Source organism: Hippopotamus amphibius, chromosome 1 (genome assembly GCF_030028045.1).
Source record: "Hippopotamus amphibius kiboko isolate mHipAmp2 chromosome 1, mHipAmp2.hap2, whole genome shotgun sequence".
In the NCBI taxonomy this organism is placed as follows: domain Eukaryota; kingdom Metazoa; phylum Chordata; class Mammalia; order Artiodactyla; family Hippopotamidae; genus Hippopotamus; species Hippopotamus amphibius.
Window position 1 is genome coordinate 109,712,427 of NC_080186.1, and position 14,556 is coordinate 109,726,982.

Sequence of the window (14,556 nt, forward strand, 5' to 3'; positions counted from 1 at the left end):
CGCTCCAGTGCTGGGACCACATGCTCCACTGCTGGGGAGCAGGTCCCATTTCCCCTGAGTTGACCTTCTGAGGATAGATGATGAGGGGTGAGAAATGTACTATTCCTGGTTCCCATGCCCCTTGGGTGTTCAAAGCAGTGTCACAAGGTCCTTACAAACTGTGCCTGTTTTGCTTAGTGCTGGGCCCAGTGGTCCTTGGCTGGTTATTCCTCAACTGCAGGAAAGCCCCTCTGCCTTTCACCCTGCACCACCAGGCCACATCTGTGACTCCTTCCAGACCCTCCAGCAGGTGTGGAGGAGGGGGGCCCAGATCCTCCTCAGCAGACAGGGAGCTGTGAAAAAGGGGGGCAGGCCCATCCTTCCTGCTGTTTGGAGGACCTCTGGTGGCTTCGCTTCTTGCTTGGCTCCTGGAAGGCAAGGGTCACAGGACTGGGGTGCATGGAAGAGCCCTTAGGGATTTCAGCTGGAGGCCAAAAGAACACAATCAAATTGAGTCCATTATCAGGCCTTGCTGGTGGCTAACTGAGGCTGGAGCGAGCGCTGAGTGGTGACAGAAGCCAGAAGCATGGTGAGAGCCTGTCAAGAGGATGAGCTGAGGGGTGGGCTGAGGTCTGGAGGAGCAACTGGTGCCACCAGGTTAGAGGACAAGCTTCCCACCACCTCCTGTGGTCATATCTCTGCTCAAAGCCACTGCACACCAGGTGGCCAGATCCTACCACCCCCTCTTCAGGTTCCAGTTCACTCTCCAATTCACTTTGGAGCAAAAGGATGGCTTTTGTGATTGCTCAGGAAAAGACGTGCTTAGTATGAAACAGGCACATATAGACAGCCTGTTGTAGGGAGGAGAGGACATTTTGCATGGAGGTCCCCCTGTTACATTCACGTTCTGTTTACTTGATGAGGAGAGGGAGGGGCCAGGTCAGCAGGGACCTCAGAGTTCATCTAAGTCTAGTGCCCCGTCTTACAGATGATGGTCAGTGGGCTCATAGAGATTGGGTCTCTGTGAGAGACCACAAAGCCACACAGGCAGTTAGTGAGAAGCCTGGGATTAGAACCCAGGCTTTGGGATCTTTCCAATGGCCTAGTGGAAGTGGGAAGGATACTTCCAAACTGGGGAAGCCAGCGGGTAAGAGAGGCTGTTGGGTTACCTTTGCTGGGACAGGAATAAGGCTTTACAGAGGCAATCTTATAAGTATTCTTCTAGAAAGGCTCAGGAAAGAAAGGAATCTACAGAGAAAAACAGAAGAAATTAGAAAAAAAAAATCCAAACCAAAACAAACAAACAAAAAAACAGAGTTAAATTATGGCCCAAACTATTTTCACACTGTGGGGTCAACATTCCCTTAGGTTACAATTTACGAACATTCCTAGGAATACACTCAATTGCTTATGGTAAAGCTTTAAAGTCCAAGGTAAAAGGTTTAATTTTGATTTCTAAGCCATTTCTAAGACCTCAAGTTTTTCTTCAAAGTGGTTGCTAAAGAATATGTTAGTGTTTTAAATGAATGTAGAGAAATGTCTACCATATAGATAATATCTTTCCCTTTAAGTTTCAGTTTTTACTTATTACCAAATTCTCTTTTAGATCACTAAAACCCAACGATTTTCTTTTGTGTTGTTGCTTAAAGAAAAATATGTCAACATTAAATTGCTGTTTTCAGCCCAATGGTGTGCAGTGAAATCAACTTATTAGGTTGCATCTTTCCATGATTTTTTCACATAGTGGTTTAGGAAACCCCAGAACACATGAGTGCCCTCAGGATCCCTTTACTGAAAGCTCACAGGGCAGACTCCATATGTCCTCTGACCTCGATAATCAACTGAACTGCATTTCTCCCCACTCCTGACCTGGCATAAAAGAAAGAGAATTGGGATAAAGAGAGAAGATTATGGCAAAGTGAGAGTCAACTGAGAGGTCAGGGGAGATTGCCGATTGGAGTGGGAGGGCTGATGGGGATGGAATCTAGAGGGATGCTCACTGAGGACCTGTGCTCCTACAGATGGACCAGCAATCTCCTCCTGGAAGGTCAGAGCAGGTCAAGGATCACCTGCACACTCTGATGACACATGGTAATAAGTTTGGGGTGGGCTCTATGGCTCTGACTGTTGCAATGGTTTCCTTACCTCCAGATTAGTCCTTGCCTTCTTTAAAACATCATGTGTCCTGGTCACTGAAACAACAAAACAGCCCCCAAAGGCAAAATTACCAGCATGGCCTATACTTGCCTTATGTGTTCTAAAGCCTGTATTTTTTTTTTTATAATTTTTTTGGGGGTACACCAAGTTCAATCATCTGTTTTTATACACATATCCCCGTATTCCCTCCCTCCCTTGACTCCCCCTCCACCCTCCCTCGAGTCCCCACCACCCTCCCCGTCCCAGTCCTCTAAGGCATCTTCCATCCTCGAGTTGAACTCCCTTTGTTATACAACAACTTCCCACTGGCTATCTATTTTACAGTTGGTAGTATACATATGTCGGTGCTACTCTCTCGTAAAGCCTGTCTTACTGGCCACTCAGCTCGGGGTCTCCTGCCACCTGCCCCCTTTCAACTGCCCGCATCCCCTCCTCTGCCTCCATGATTACTGATGGCACAGGAGGTTCAGGGACATCATATCAGTCTCCCCCATCCCCTAGGCTCTCTGGTCACTGTCCATTCACAGCACAAGTGGGGAGCCTGGAAGGGTCCCCTCATTCCCTGCCCCATTCCCTGGCTGGGAGCACCCACACTGGCTGAAGATGAACTGCTCCAAGCTCTCCTTCTGCTGGTTGGCGGTCTTCAGATGCTCAGCTGTGCTCTGAAGGAGACTCTCCTGTCTGGATAGTTTGGTTCTCAGTTCCAGAAGCTCCCTTTTCATGGACTCTCCCTGGGAAGAAAAACAGGCTCTCTGTCAGAAGGCATAAGCACCCTGTGTTTCGTGGCTCTTTACAACTCTAAATAGGGTTCTACAATCTTCTTAACTATTTCTGGATCAGATTCCCCTCGTTAAAGCCTCTCAAACCCTCCAGCTGGTGATGGCTCAGGTTGGGCCATGAGGTGGGAACACTGAGGACCTGGAAGCCCCCGTGCAGATTAGCACAGGCTACACGCCTGTTGCTGCAGAGAACCTGACTCCAGGCCACACTGAAACCCAGCTGTGAACAAGAGCTCCGATTTAGTGCTGACATGGTTATATCACTTGGGCATCACAAGTAAGACTTGATCATTAGGAATATTATGCCTGAGAGACAGGTCTGACCTGAGAGAGTCAGCAAGTTTGTAAATGTATCTGGGAACCTCAAGATGGGAAAACACTCCGTCCTTGGACTTAGCATAAATGAGTCCCCTAAAGTGTCAGTGATTTTAGTCTGGAGTTAGAACCCCTGGGAGGGATTCTCAAACCTGCCTATCTAAGTTCACCAACCAGAGAGCTGCCTGAGGTCTGAGAGCACCTTGGGGAGGCTGGCTCTCCCCAGGCCTGACCCAGAGATGCAGATTTAAGTGATTTTCTGGGATTCCAGTGGGGGGCTGAAAGAGGCTGGGCAACTGCTGGTGACATTTTGTGATCCTGCCTGACGATGTGGACCTGGGGGTGGGGGTGGGGTTAGGTTGGGAAAGGGAATGTTGATGTTTTAACACGGCCCTGAAGTTCAGCTCAGCGAGACTTCAGAAAGTTAAAGAGATGGAACATTTATGGGTTACCAGGGCTCTCATGTCTCTGCCTCCTCCATGTCCTTTCCTTTTCCTCTTTGATTACTTCTCCTGGGGGTCAGAGGTGGGGGAGAGGGGATGTAGTCAGAGCTGCACTGAAAGCAGCCACCACAGAGGAGAGGTCTCCCTCCCTCCAGGGACACTCTCTTCAAGTGCCCTTTGTTCCAACTGACCATTTGGCTCCTTATCTTCAAGATCTGCCGACCAAGGAGGCAGGGGATATTTGGGGGTAGATCCAGTAGAGAATGCTGGCTTCTTACCACTTTGCCACCCAGCGCAGGGCCATGGGAGCTTGGCAAGGCTGCTCGCCAGAACATGGTGAGGAGGGAGGTGGACTCCTCCAGCCGGTGGTGCAGGGCGTTGGCACTGCTCCTGAGCTCATGGATGGCTTCACTGCCCATCACCTGGGAAAAGAGGGTGGTAACCATGGGCATCCCTGCAGCTGAGAGATCACTTTTTTTTTTTTTTTTTTTTGCTGAGCCCAGGCCTCAGCTTCCTTTGTGAGTGAGGTATGGACATGGGCCTGCTTGAACCTGTGAAATCCTTTCCTAACCTGGAAGCCAAGGTTCTTTGACCTCAGGAGGGACCACCCAACTTGCAAGAATTCATTTGATTCCAGCTTCCCGCACACTCTTTAGCTTCTAGTCCTGCTTCATGCTCAAGAGTCTATGGTCCCTATTTTTGCACTGGTCCCCCTTGCCCTTCCCTGAATCACACCTTATGCTTCAAATGGGCTGCACCACTTGTGGTTCAAAGGACTGAGGTGCCGCTCGCTTTACCTGGCATGTTCTCCTTCCCAGAGTACCTGAACATTCCCTAGTGGCACCCCCCACCCCATGAACCTGTTACTTTCCTTGCCTGGGATAATAGCTGATTCTGGGTTCATGCCCTCATACCCAGAGCACTTCTAACACTGCCTGGAGCTCCTTGTTGTATGGTGTGGGGCTCCCTCTCTAGTGTGGGGGCTCCAGGGGGCAGGGCTGTCCCTGCATGCCTGTGCATCTCCAGTAGCTCAGATAGCAAAGCAGCTGGTACCTGGATCTCTCCCTGGGAAAGGGCTCTGAGAAACCTTGCTGCCTGCTCTCCTCCCCTCCTCAGTCTGCCACGCTCCTCACCCCTTCTACACATCTGCCCATATGGATGCAGATTCTCCATCTCCAGCCAACTGATTAAGTGATTTTATGCTGCCCACAGATGGTCATATGCCAGCGTGACTTTAGCAGATAATAAGCTACCAAAGGGTACTGGGTGCAGCATTGCATGTATGTTGATGCTTAATGTGCTCTACTGATGAGGATGGCAATGCTGCACCTGCTATTCTGTGGTTCTGAGGGGAAATATCAAGTCAGCTGCATCTGGAACCAGAACAGAGCTTGTAGTGAAATTAGCAGATGAAGATGAAAGGCCTAGCTAGATTAAATGGAAAATGTATCCTCAATTGGTAGGAGATGTGGAGCAGGCAAAAAAATAGTGGGAGAAGGAGCTAAAATCAGAAGAAGAAACGGCCTAAGGAAAAGGTGCACCTAAGAGCTCAAACGTGATTATCTCCGTGCCTAGAGCTTCAAGGCCAAGGAAGTTGCAGGTTGATCTCACGAGGGATGCTACCTTCTTGACCAGCAGTCTGCCCTCTTCAATCTGCTGTCTTAGGGCACTATAGTCATCAACGTGGCCAATGACATGGCGGCCATGCTTATTGGCAAAGGGGCCATCAGTAGCATCACCCTCCAGCTTGGGAGGGTTCTTCATTACTGGAGAAGCATCCAAACCCAGCTCTGAAGATAAAACCACAATAACACAGAATACACTGTTATTTATAGTCATCCTTAGTTCAATCCAAAAGGGACATCAGATAGTGAAAGAGGCCACAGACAAGAATGACAGTCTTGGAAAGTACAAGTGTGAAGTCCATAGATATTCTGGGTTCTAGATTTTTATAATCTTTCTTACATCATCTCATAATGATAAAATTGCCAGGAGGCAAATTTTATCCTTATTGACAAATGAAATATTCAGGACAGATATTTAAAAATTTTAAATTTGGGGGTTGAGAAGACACAGACAAGGAAATTAAGCTGGATACAGAGAGCACTTTCAAGAAGGAAGAGATTATAGTGCAATGAAACAATACCAGAGCAATAGGAAAACCACAGGAAGAAGAAAAATGACCAAAAAGGCAGCCACAGAAGGTGGAATGAGTAGGGCTAAAGGCCTTGGGACATGTGGAGAAAAATCTCTAAATTCAGATAATGTGCCTATAGAGAACCAAAAGTTACTTGCAGTGTCATTTTCCATCATTAGACCCTGAATCCCATAGTTGCCCTATTTACCATTTTTCCTGTTGAAGGTTGTGGTCCCTGAGCCAGAAGCAGCAGAAGAGGAGCTGGGGAGGACCAGAACTGGAGAATTCATGCCCACATCCCGAACTGGAGGGGAGGCAACTGAATCTAGGGAGTACAAATAACCACAACTTTAGAAACCCTGGAACACACTGCTCCCCAAACACATGCACAGCCTGTTTTCACCACTGGGGTCTACAGCAACATGACTCTCCTCTTACAAAATCATCACCCATGTACCACAATCAAAACCAATAGCAAACAAATCACTTAGTTTGGATCAAGTTCCTATAATTGAGGGCTGTTCCATGAGAAAGCAACTTCTAGTTTGAAACATTATTAGGTATATTTTTCTAACCCCAGATTTGAATATAATATTGTATGTAGTATGTCTAATACAATGCTTTGTAATTAAATATAAATATGCATAAATATATGCAGTATACATGTTAAAAATATTTGATCAAAGAATGAATGGATTTATGGGCAGATTAAACTCAGCACTCTAATCACCATTCTGGTGAGTCAGTACTAGAAAATATGTAGTAGTATAAGAAGGGAGACATACTAGAAGGCATGTAGTAGTATAAGAAGAATAGGAGACATAAGCCTTGGTGAATTTGAGGTGCCCTATTGGAGACCAGACAGCAATCCTCCAGGGGAGTAATTGGAAAATATCTGAAGAGACAGAAATAATTCTGCTCAGGCAACTGTGACTTAGAACCTGCTTTCCAGCTCAGGCCTCTGTGCTGTAGGATGGGGAGGAGGAGTGATTGAGCCAGTGGGGATGAGTCCTGGCTGGTGTTGCGCAGAGGCACTGAGAAGGGAAAGCCTGAGAGGGAGCAGAAGCAATACCAAGACAGAGCATAGGGAGGCAGAAGGAACAGACAGGAAATCAAAACCTCTGCTTCGAATCCTGGGTTGGCCTCTTAACTCCTTAGCACGTCAGTTAATTGTCTCAATGCCTAAGTTTTCTCATGTGAAATACAGAGATAGTAAATCCTGCCCTAGCTCTGATGAAATTATTTGAAAAATTATCTGAAAACATGGTAAATTTTAAAGCACTCTGCAAATATAAGGAATAAGCATTAACATATATAGCTGTTAATTGTTGAGTACTTATTGTGACAGGCAGTTGTAAATTATTTCATTTAATGCTCCATATAACTATGCACAGTATATATTATACATATCTTCATGTTAAAGATGAGGAAACTAAGGCTTAAATGCCTGAGGAGTTTAAACACTTTTCCCAAGGCAAACAGCATGTAAGTGGCAAACTCAGAATCTGGAGCCAGATCTGACCCTAAATCCCATCATCTCAGGCACTGTATCAAAGCATCTTCGATTTCACCATGATCTTAAGGAGTGTGGAAGAAGTAAGATTGTCCCTTCCACCACAGACATCCTGGGGACCTCCTCATCGGCTGAGGGCTTGCTGATTTCCTTTTCCTTCCTACCTTGGAAGAGCAGCTGCTTGTTTCCAGGGTCAGTGTTGTTGGGGAATTTCTGGTTAACAGAGGAGGGGCTGAGGCTGGCTTTGCTGGCACCACCATCCAACTGCTGTTCAAGGGGCAGTCGCAGATAGTTGTTCACCTGAATGCTCTGCTCCAGCTGCCCTCTCAAAGCTCGGATCTCTGCCACCAGGCGGCTCAAGTCACTGCCCAAAGGGACTTGGTGACAGGCATCCCAGGTGTAAGCTGAAAGTAGAGAGAGGAGGGAGTCTGGTGGCACTGAACCAAATATTTCCAAGCATTTGTCAGAACACTCCTCTCTGACATTCCTTCCTACCAAGGTCCCAGGAACACACCTATGACAGATGTCACTTTTCCTGTGTGGGCTCTGGCACACACTGAAATGGCATACACTCCAGCATGGAGTTTCCTTGAGGCTCAAATGACCCTTGTGCATCTAGAGAGCATTTGATTGGCAGATGAAGTCAAGCCTATTATTTCATCTCCTTATTAACCTTAGTCTTGCAGGCTAGAGAGCAGGGTCTTCTAGGGAAGGAGATCAATACCGAACTAGAGAAGGGAACGGGCTGAAGGAGAAGGAGATGGATGACCTCCACATTTAGTAATCAAAAGGACAGGAGGAAGACATCAGGCCTTTGGGCAGCAAATAATAATGGGAGTGGGGTACCACAGAGCAGGGATCATAACTAATTGGACTTCTCAAGTTCTTTTTACCTTCACTCACCACTCATAGCCTGTTTCTATGTACTGGGGGAAGAAGAGATCTAAGAAATATTTTACAAGACCATAAGTGCTCATCTAAAAATGTTGAAGTCAAATGTATTTAAAAAGGTAAAATTTGTTTTGGTTTTTAGCAAGGCAGTAGGATGCATATACCACATAATATATGTACCCAGTTGCATCAGGGCCACAGGCCTTAACCAAACACATCAATATTTCTGCAATGAGCTATGTGAATATTCCCACTAAATGGGATAAATGAAGAGGAGTGCAGGACAAGATGGCAGAGTAGAAGGACCTGAGCTCACCTCTTCTCATGAAAACACCAAATTCACAACTAACTGCTGAATGACCATCAACAAAAAAAATCTGGAACCTACCAAAAAAGATATTCTGCATCAAAGACAAAGCCACAACGAGATGGTAGGAGGGATGCTTTCATGATATAATCAAACCCCATATCAGGTGGGTGGGAGACCTGCAAACTGGAAAACAATTATATTATTTTATATATTATAATATAATTAAAATAATTATAGGAGTGAGAGTTCTGAGCCCCATGTCAGGCTCCCCAGCCTAAGGGTCTGTAATAGGAAGGAGGAGATATCAGAGCATTTGGCAAGTGGGGCTTCAGTGTAGGATCGCCACAGGACTGAGGGAAACAGAGACTCCACTCTTAGAGAGGGCACACAAGGTTTCATGAGCACTGTGACCCAGGGCAAAGCAGTGACTTTATAGGAACCTGGGCCAGACCTACCTCCAGGTCTTGGAGGGTCTCCAGGGGAGGCAGGGGTTGGCTGTGGCTCACTGCGAGGACATAGACACAGGTGGCAGAAGCCCCAGGCAATAGTCAACAGCGTGAGCTCTCCTGGAGATTGCCATTTTGGCACTGAGACCTGGTCCCACCCAACAGCCTACAGGCCCCAATGCTGGGTTGCCTCAGGTTAAACAACCAAGGGGATGGGAACAAAGGACCACCCATCAGCAGACAGGCTCCATAAAGTTGTCCGGAGTCCAGTGCTGCCTCTAAACATACCCCTTTACCTGGCCCTTTCCACCAAAGGGACAAGACCCAACTGCACTGACTAGTCAGCAGGCACCAGTCACTCCCAAGAGGAAGCCTGCACAAGCCCCTAGACCAACCTCACCCACCAGGAGTCAGACATCAGAAGCAAGAAGAAATAAAATCCTGCAGCCTGCAGAAAGAAGACCACAAACACAGAAAGTTAGAAAAAATGAGACAGCAGAGAAATATGTTCCAGATGAAGGAACAAGATAAAACCCCAGAAGAACAACTAAATGAAGTGGAAATAGGCAATCTACCTGAAAATGAATTCAGAGTAATGACAGTAAAGAGGACTTGAAATCTTGGAAAAAAGAATGGAGACACAGATTGGGAAGATACAAGAAATGTTTAACAAAGAGCTAGAAGATACAAAGAACAGAGTTGAATAATACAAGAACTGAAATGAAAAATACACTAGAAGGAATCAATACCAGAATAAATGAGGCAGAAGAATGGATAAGTGAGCTGGAAGACAGAATGGTGGAAATCACTGCCATGGAACAGGATAAAGAAAAAAGAATGACAATAAATTAGGACAGTTTAAGAGATCTCTGGGACAACATTAAATGCACCAACATTCGCATGATAGGGGTCCCAGAAGGAGGAGAGAGAGAGAGAGAAAGGACCTGAGAAAATATTTGAAGAGATAACAGCTGAAAACTTCCCTAACATGAGAAAGAAAATTATCACCCAAGTCCAGAAAGCACAGACAGTCCCATATAGGATAAACTCAAGGAGGAACATACTAAGACACATAGTAATCAAACTGACAAAAATTAAAGACAGAGAAAATATCAAAAGAAACAAGGGAAAAGCAACAAATAACATATAAGGAAATCACCATAAGGTTATCAGCTGATTTTTGAGCAGAAACTCTGCAGGCCAGAAGGGAGTGGCACAATATATATAAAGTGATGAAAGGGAAGAAACTACAACCAAGAATACTCTACCCAGCAAGGCTCTCATTCAGATTTGACAAAGAAATCAAAAGCTTTACAGAGAAGTAAAAGCTAAGAGAATTCAGCACCACAGACCAGCTTTACAACAAATGCTAAAGGAATTTCTCTAGTCAGAAAAGAAAAGGCCACAACTAGAAAAAAGAAAATTATGAATGGGAAAGCTCACTGGTAAGGCAAGCATACTGTAAAGGTAGGAAATCATCTGCACACAAATATGATATCAAAACCAGCAATTGTGAGGAGAGTACAAATGCAGGATATTGGAAATGCATTTGAAAGTAAGAGACCAGCAACTTAAAACAATCTTTATATATATAAAGATTTTTATATATATATAAATTTAATTTTTGTCAATTTGATTACAATCTTTATATATATATATATATATATATATATATATATAGACTGCTATCTCAAAACCTCATGGTAACTGCAAATCAAAAATCTACAATTAATATACAAACACACAAAAGGAAAAATCAACCCAAACACAACACTAAAAATAATCATCAAGTCACAAGAGAAGAGAACAAAAGAGGAAGGGAAGAAAAAAGACCTACAAAAACAAATCCAAAACAATTACCAAAACAGCAAGGAGAATATACATATCAATAAGTACCTTAAATGTAAATGGATTAAATGTTTCAACCAAAAGACACAGACAGGCAGAATGGATACAAAAACAAGACCCATATATATGCTGTCTACAAGGGACTCACTTCAGATCTAGGGACACATTCTTACTGAAAGTGAGGGGATGGAAAAAGATACTCCATGCAAATGGAAATCAAAAGAAAGCTGCAATAGTAATACTCATATCAGACAAAAGAGACATTACAATAAAAATTGTCATAGGAAACAAAGAAAAATACTACATAACGGTCGAGGGATCAATCCAAGAAGAATATATAACAATTGTAAATATATTTGCACCCAAAATAGAAGCACCTCAATGTATAAGGCAGATGTTAACAGATATAAAAGGAGAAATCAACAGTAACACAATAACAGTGGGGCACACTCCACTTACATCAATGGACAGGTCATCCAGACAGAAAATCAATAAGTAAACAGAGGCCTTCAATGACACATTAGACCAGATGGAATTAATTGATATTTATAGAGCAATTCCATCCAAAAGTAGCAGAATATACATTCTTCTCAATTGCATACAGAACATTGTCCAGGATTGACCACAGGCTAGGCCAGAAAGTAAGCCTTGAAATATTTAAGAAAATTGAAATCATATCAGGCATCTTTTCTGATCACAACACTATGAGATTAGAAATCAGCTATACAGGAAAAAAAAAACTGTAAAAAACACAAACACGTGGAGGCAAAACAATATGCTTCTAACCAACCAATGGATCACTGAAGAAATCAAAGAGGAAGTAAAAAAAAAGAAACCAAGAAACAAATGAAAACAAAAATACAATGGTTCGAAACCTATGGGACACAGCAAAAGCAGTTTTAAGAGGGAAGTTTATAGCAATACAGTCTTACCTCAGCAAAGAAGAAAAAGCTCAAATAAACAACCTAAACTTACACATAAATTTATTTATTTCTCCTCTGAAAAATAAATAAAATAGAGATAAAGAAAACAGTAGAAAAGGTCAATTAAACTAAAAGCTGGTTCTTTGAACAGATACATGAAATTAATAAACTTTAGCCAGACTCACCAAGAAGAAAAGGGAAAAGGCTCAAATCAATAAAATTAGAAATGAAAAAGAAGTTACAATGGACACCACAGAAATATAAAGATACATAAGAGACTACTGCAAGAAACTATATGCCAATAAAATGGACAACCTAGAAGAAATGGGCAAATTCTTAGAAAGGTACAATCTCCCAGAACTGAACCTGGAAAAAATAGAAAATATGAATAGACCAATCACAATTACTAAAATTGAAACTATGATTAAAACACTTCCAGCAAACAAAAGCCCAGGACCAGATGGTGTCACAGGCAAATTCTATCAAACATTCAGAGAAGAGTTAACACCTATCCTTCTGAAAATATTGCAAAATATTGCAGAGGAAGGGACACTCCCAAACTCGTTCTATGAGGCCACCATTACTGTGATACCAAAACCAGACAAAGATACCACAAAAAAGAAAATTACAAGCCACTATTACTGATGAATATAGATACAAAAATACTCAAGGAAATACTAGCAAACCAAATCCAACAATACATTAAAAAGGTCACACACCAGGATCGAGTGGGATTTATCCTAGGGATGCAAGGATTTTTCAATATCCATAAATCAATCAGTGTGATAAACCACATTAACAAATTGAAGGATGAAAACGATATGATCATCTCAATAGATGCAGAGAAAGCTTTTGACAAAATCCAATGCCATTTATGATAAAAACTCTCCAGAAAGTGGGCATAGAGGGAACCTACCTCAACAAAATAAAGGCCATATATGACAAACCCACAGCTAACATCATACTCAATGGTGAAAAGCTGAAAGCATTTCCTCTAAGATCAGGAACAACACAAGGATGTCCACTCTCACTGCTTTTATTCAACATAGTTTTGGAAGTCCTAGGCATGGCAATCAGAGAAGATAAAGAAATAAAAGGAAACCAAATTGAAAAAGAAGATGTAAAACTGTCACTGTTTGCAGATGACATGATACTATACACAGAAAATCCTAAAGATGCTACCAGAAAACTATGAGAGCTCATCAATGAATTTGGTAAAGTTGAAGGATACAAAATTAATGCACAGAAATCTCTTGCATTTCTATACTCTAATGACAAAAGATCAGAAAAAGAAATTCAAGAAACAATCCCATTTATCATCACATCAAAAAGAATAAACTACCTAGGTATAAACCTACCTAAGGATGCAAAAGACCTGTACTCTGAAAACTATAAGATGCTGATAAATAGAAGATGACACAAACAGATCAAAAGATATACCATGTTTTTGGATTGGAAGAATTAATATTGTCAAAATGACTATACCACCCAAGGCAATCTACAGATTTGATGCAGTCCCTATCCAATTACCAATGGCATTTTTTGCAGATCTAGAACAAAAAATCTTAAAATTCGTATGTAGATACAAAAGACCCCAAATAGCCAAAGCAATCTTGAGAGAGAAAAATGGAACTGGAGGAATTGGGCTCCCTGACTTCAGACTATACTACAAAGTTACAGTAATCAAAGCAGTATGGTATTGGCACAAAGACAGACTTATAGATCAATGGAACAGGATAGAAATCCCACAAATAAACCCATACATCTATGGTTAAGTAATCAACAACAAAGGAGGCGAGATTATACAATGGATAAAAGATAGTCTCTTCCATTAGTGGTGCTGGGAAAACTGGACAGCTACATGTAAATGAATGAAATTAGAACATTCTAACACCATACACAAAACATAAACTCAAAATGGATTAAAGATCTAAATGTAAGACCAGATACTATGAAACTCTTAAAGGAAAACATAGGCAGAACACTCTTTGTCATAGGCTGCAGTAATATCTTTTTGGATCCATCTCCTAGAGTAATGAAATAAAAACCAAAATAAATAAAAGGGACCTAATTAAACTTAAAAGCTTTTGCACAGCAAGAGAAACCATCAACAAAATGAAAAGACAACCCACAGATTGGGAGAAAATATTTGCAATCAATGTGACCAACAAGGGATTAATCTCCAAAATACACAAACAGCAAATGCAGCTCAATATTGAAAAAAATAAACCACCCAATCAAAAAATGGGCAGAATATCTAAATAGACATTTCTCCAAAGAAGACATACAGATGACCAAAAAGCACATGAAAAGATACTCAACATTGCTAATTATTAGAGAAATACAAATAAAACCACAATGAGGTCAGAATGTCCATCATCTAAAAATTTACAAACAATAGATGTTGGATATGATGTAGAGAAAAGGGAACCCTTCTATACTGTTGGTGGGAATGTAAATTGGTACAGCCACTATGGAGAACAGTATGGAGGTTCCTTAAAAAATTAAAAGTAGAGCTACCATATGATCCAGCAATCCCACTCCTGAGCATATATCCGGAGAAAATCATACTTCAAAAAGGTACTTGCACCCCAATGTTCACCTCAGCACTATTTACAATAGCCGAGACATGGAAGCAACCTAAATGTCCATCAACAGATGAATGGATAAAGAAGATATGGTACATATATACAATGGACTATTACTTAGCCATAGGAACAAAATAATGCCATTTGCAGCAACATGGATGGACCTACAGATTATCATACTAAGTGAAGTAAGTCAGAGAAACACAAATATCATGATATCACTTATA

The 14,556-nt window shown here is 42.4% G+C and overlaps 1 protein-coding gene across 1 annotated transcript; it reads right to left on the reverse strand.

Moving 5' to 3' along the window:
• Positions 1 to 253: 253 nt before the first annotated feature.
• On the reverse strand, positions 254 to 8,233 carry LOC130835060 (myomegalin-like). The gene is made up of 7 exons (XM_057706310.1): positions 8,227 to 8,233; positions 7,488 to 7,727; positions 6,019 to 6,135; positions 5,239 to 5,463; positions 3,952 to 4,097; positions 2,729 to 2,867; positions 254 to 463 (listed from the first exon to the last, which is right to left on the reverse strand). Exons 1-7 carry the CDS (start codon positions 8,231 to 8,233, stop codon positions 318 to 320), a joined length of 1,020 nt encoding a protein of 339 aa, XP_057562293.1. The 3' UTR covers positions 254 to 317.
• Between the last annotated feature and the right edge of the window lie 6,323 nt (positions 8,234 to 14,556).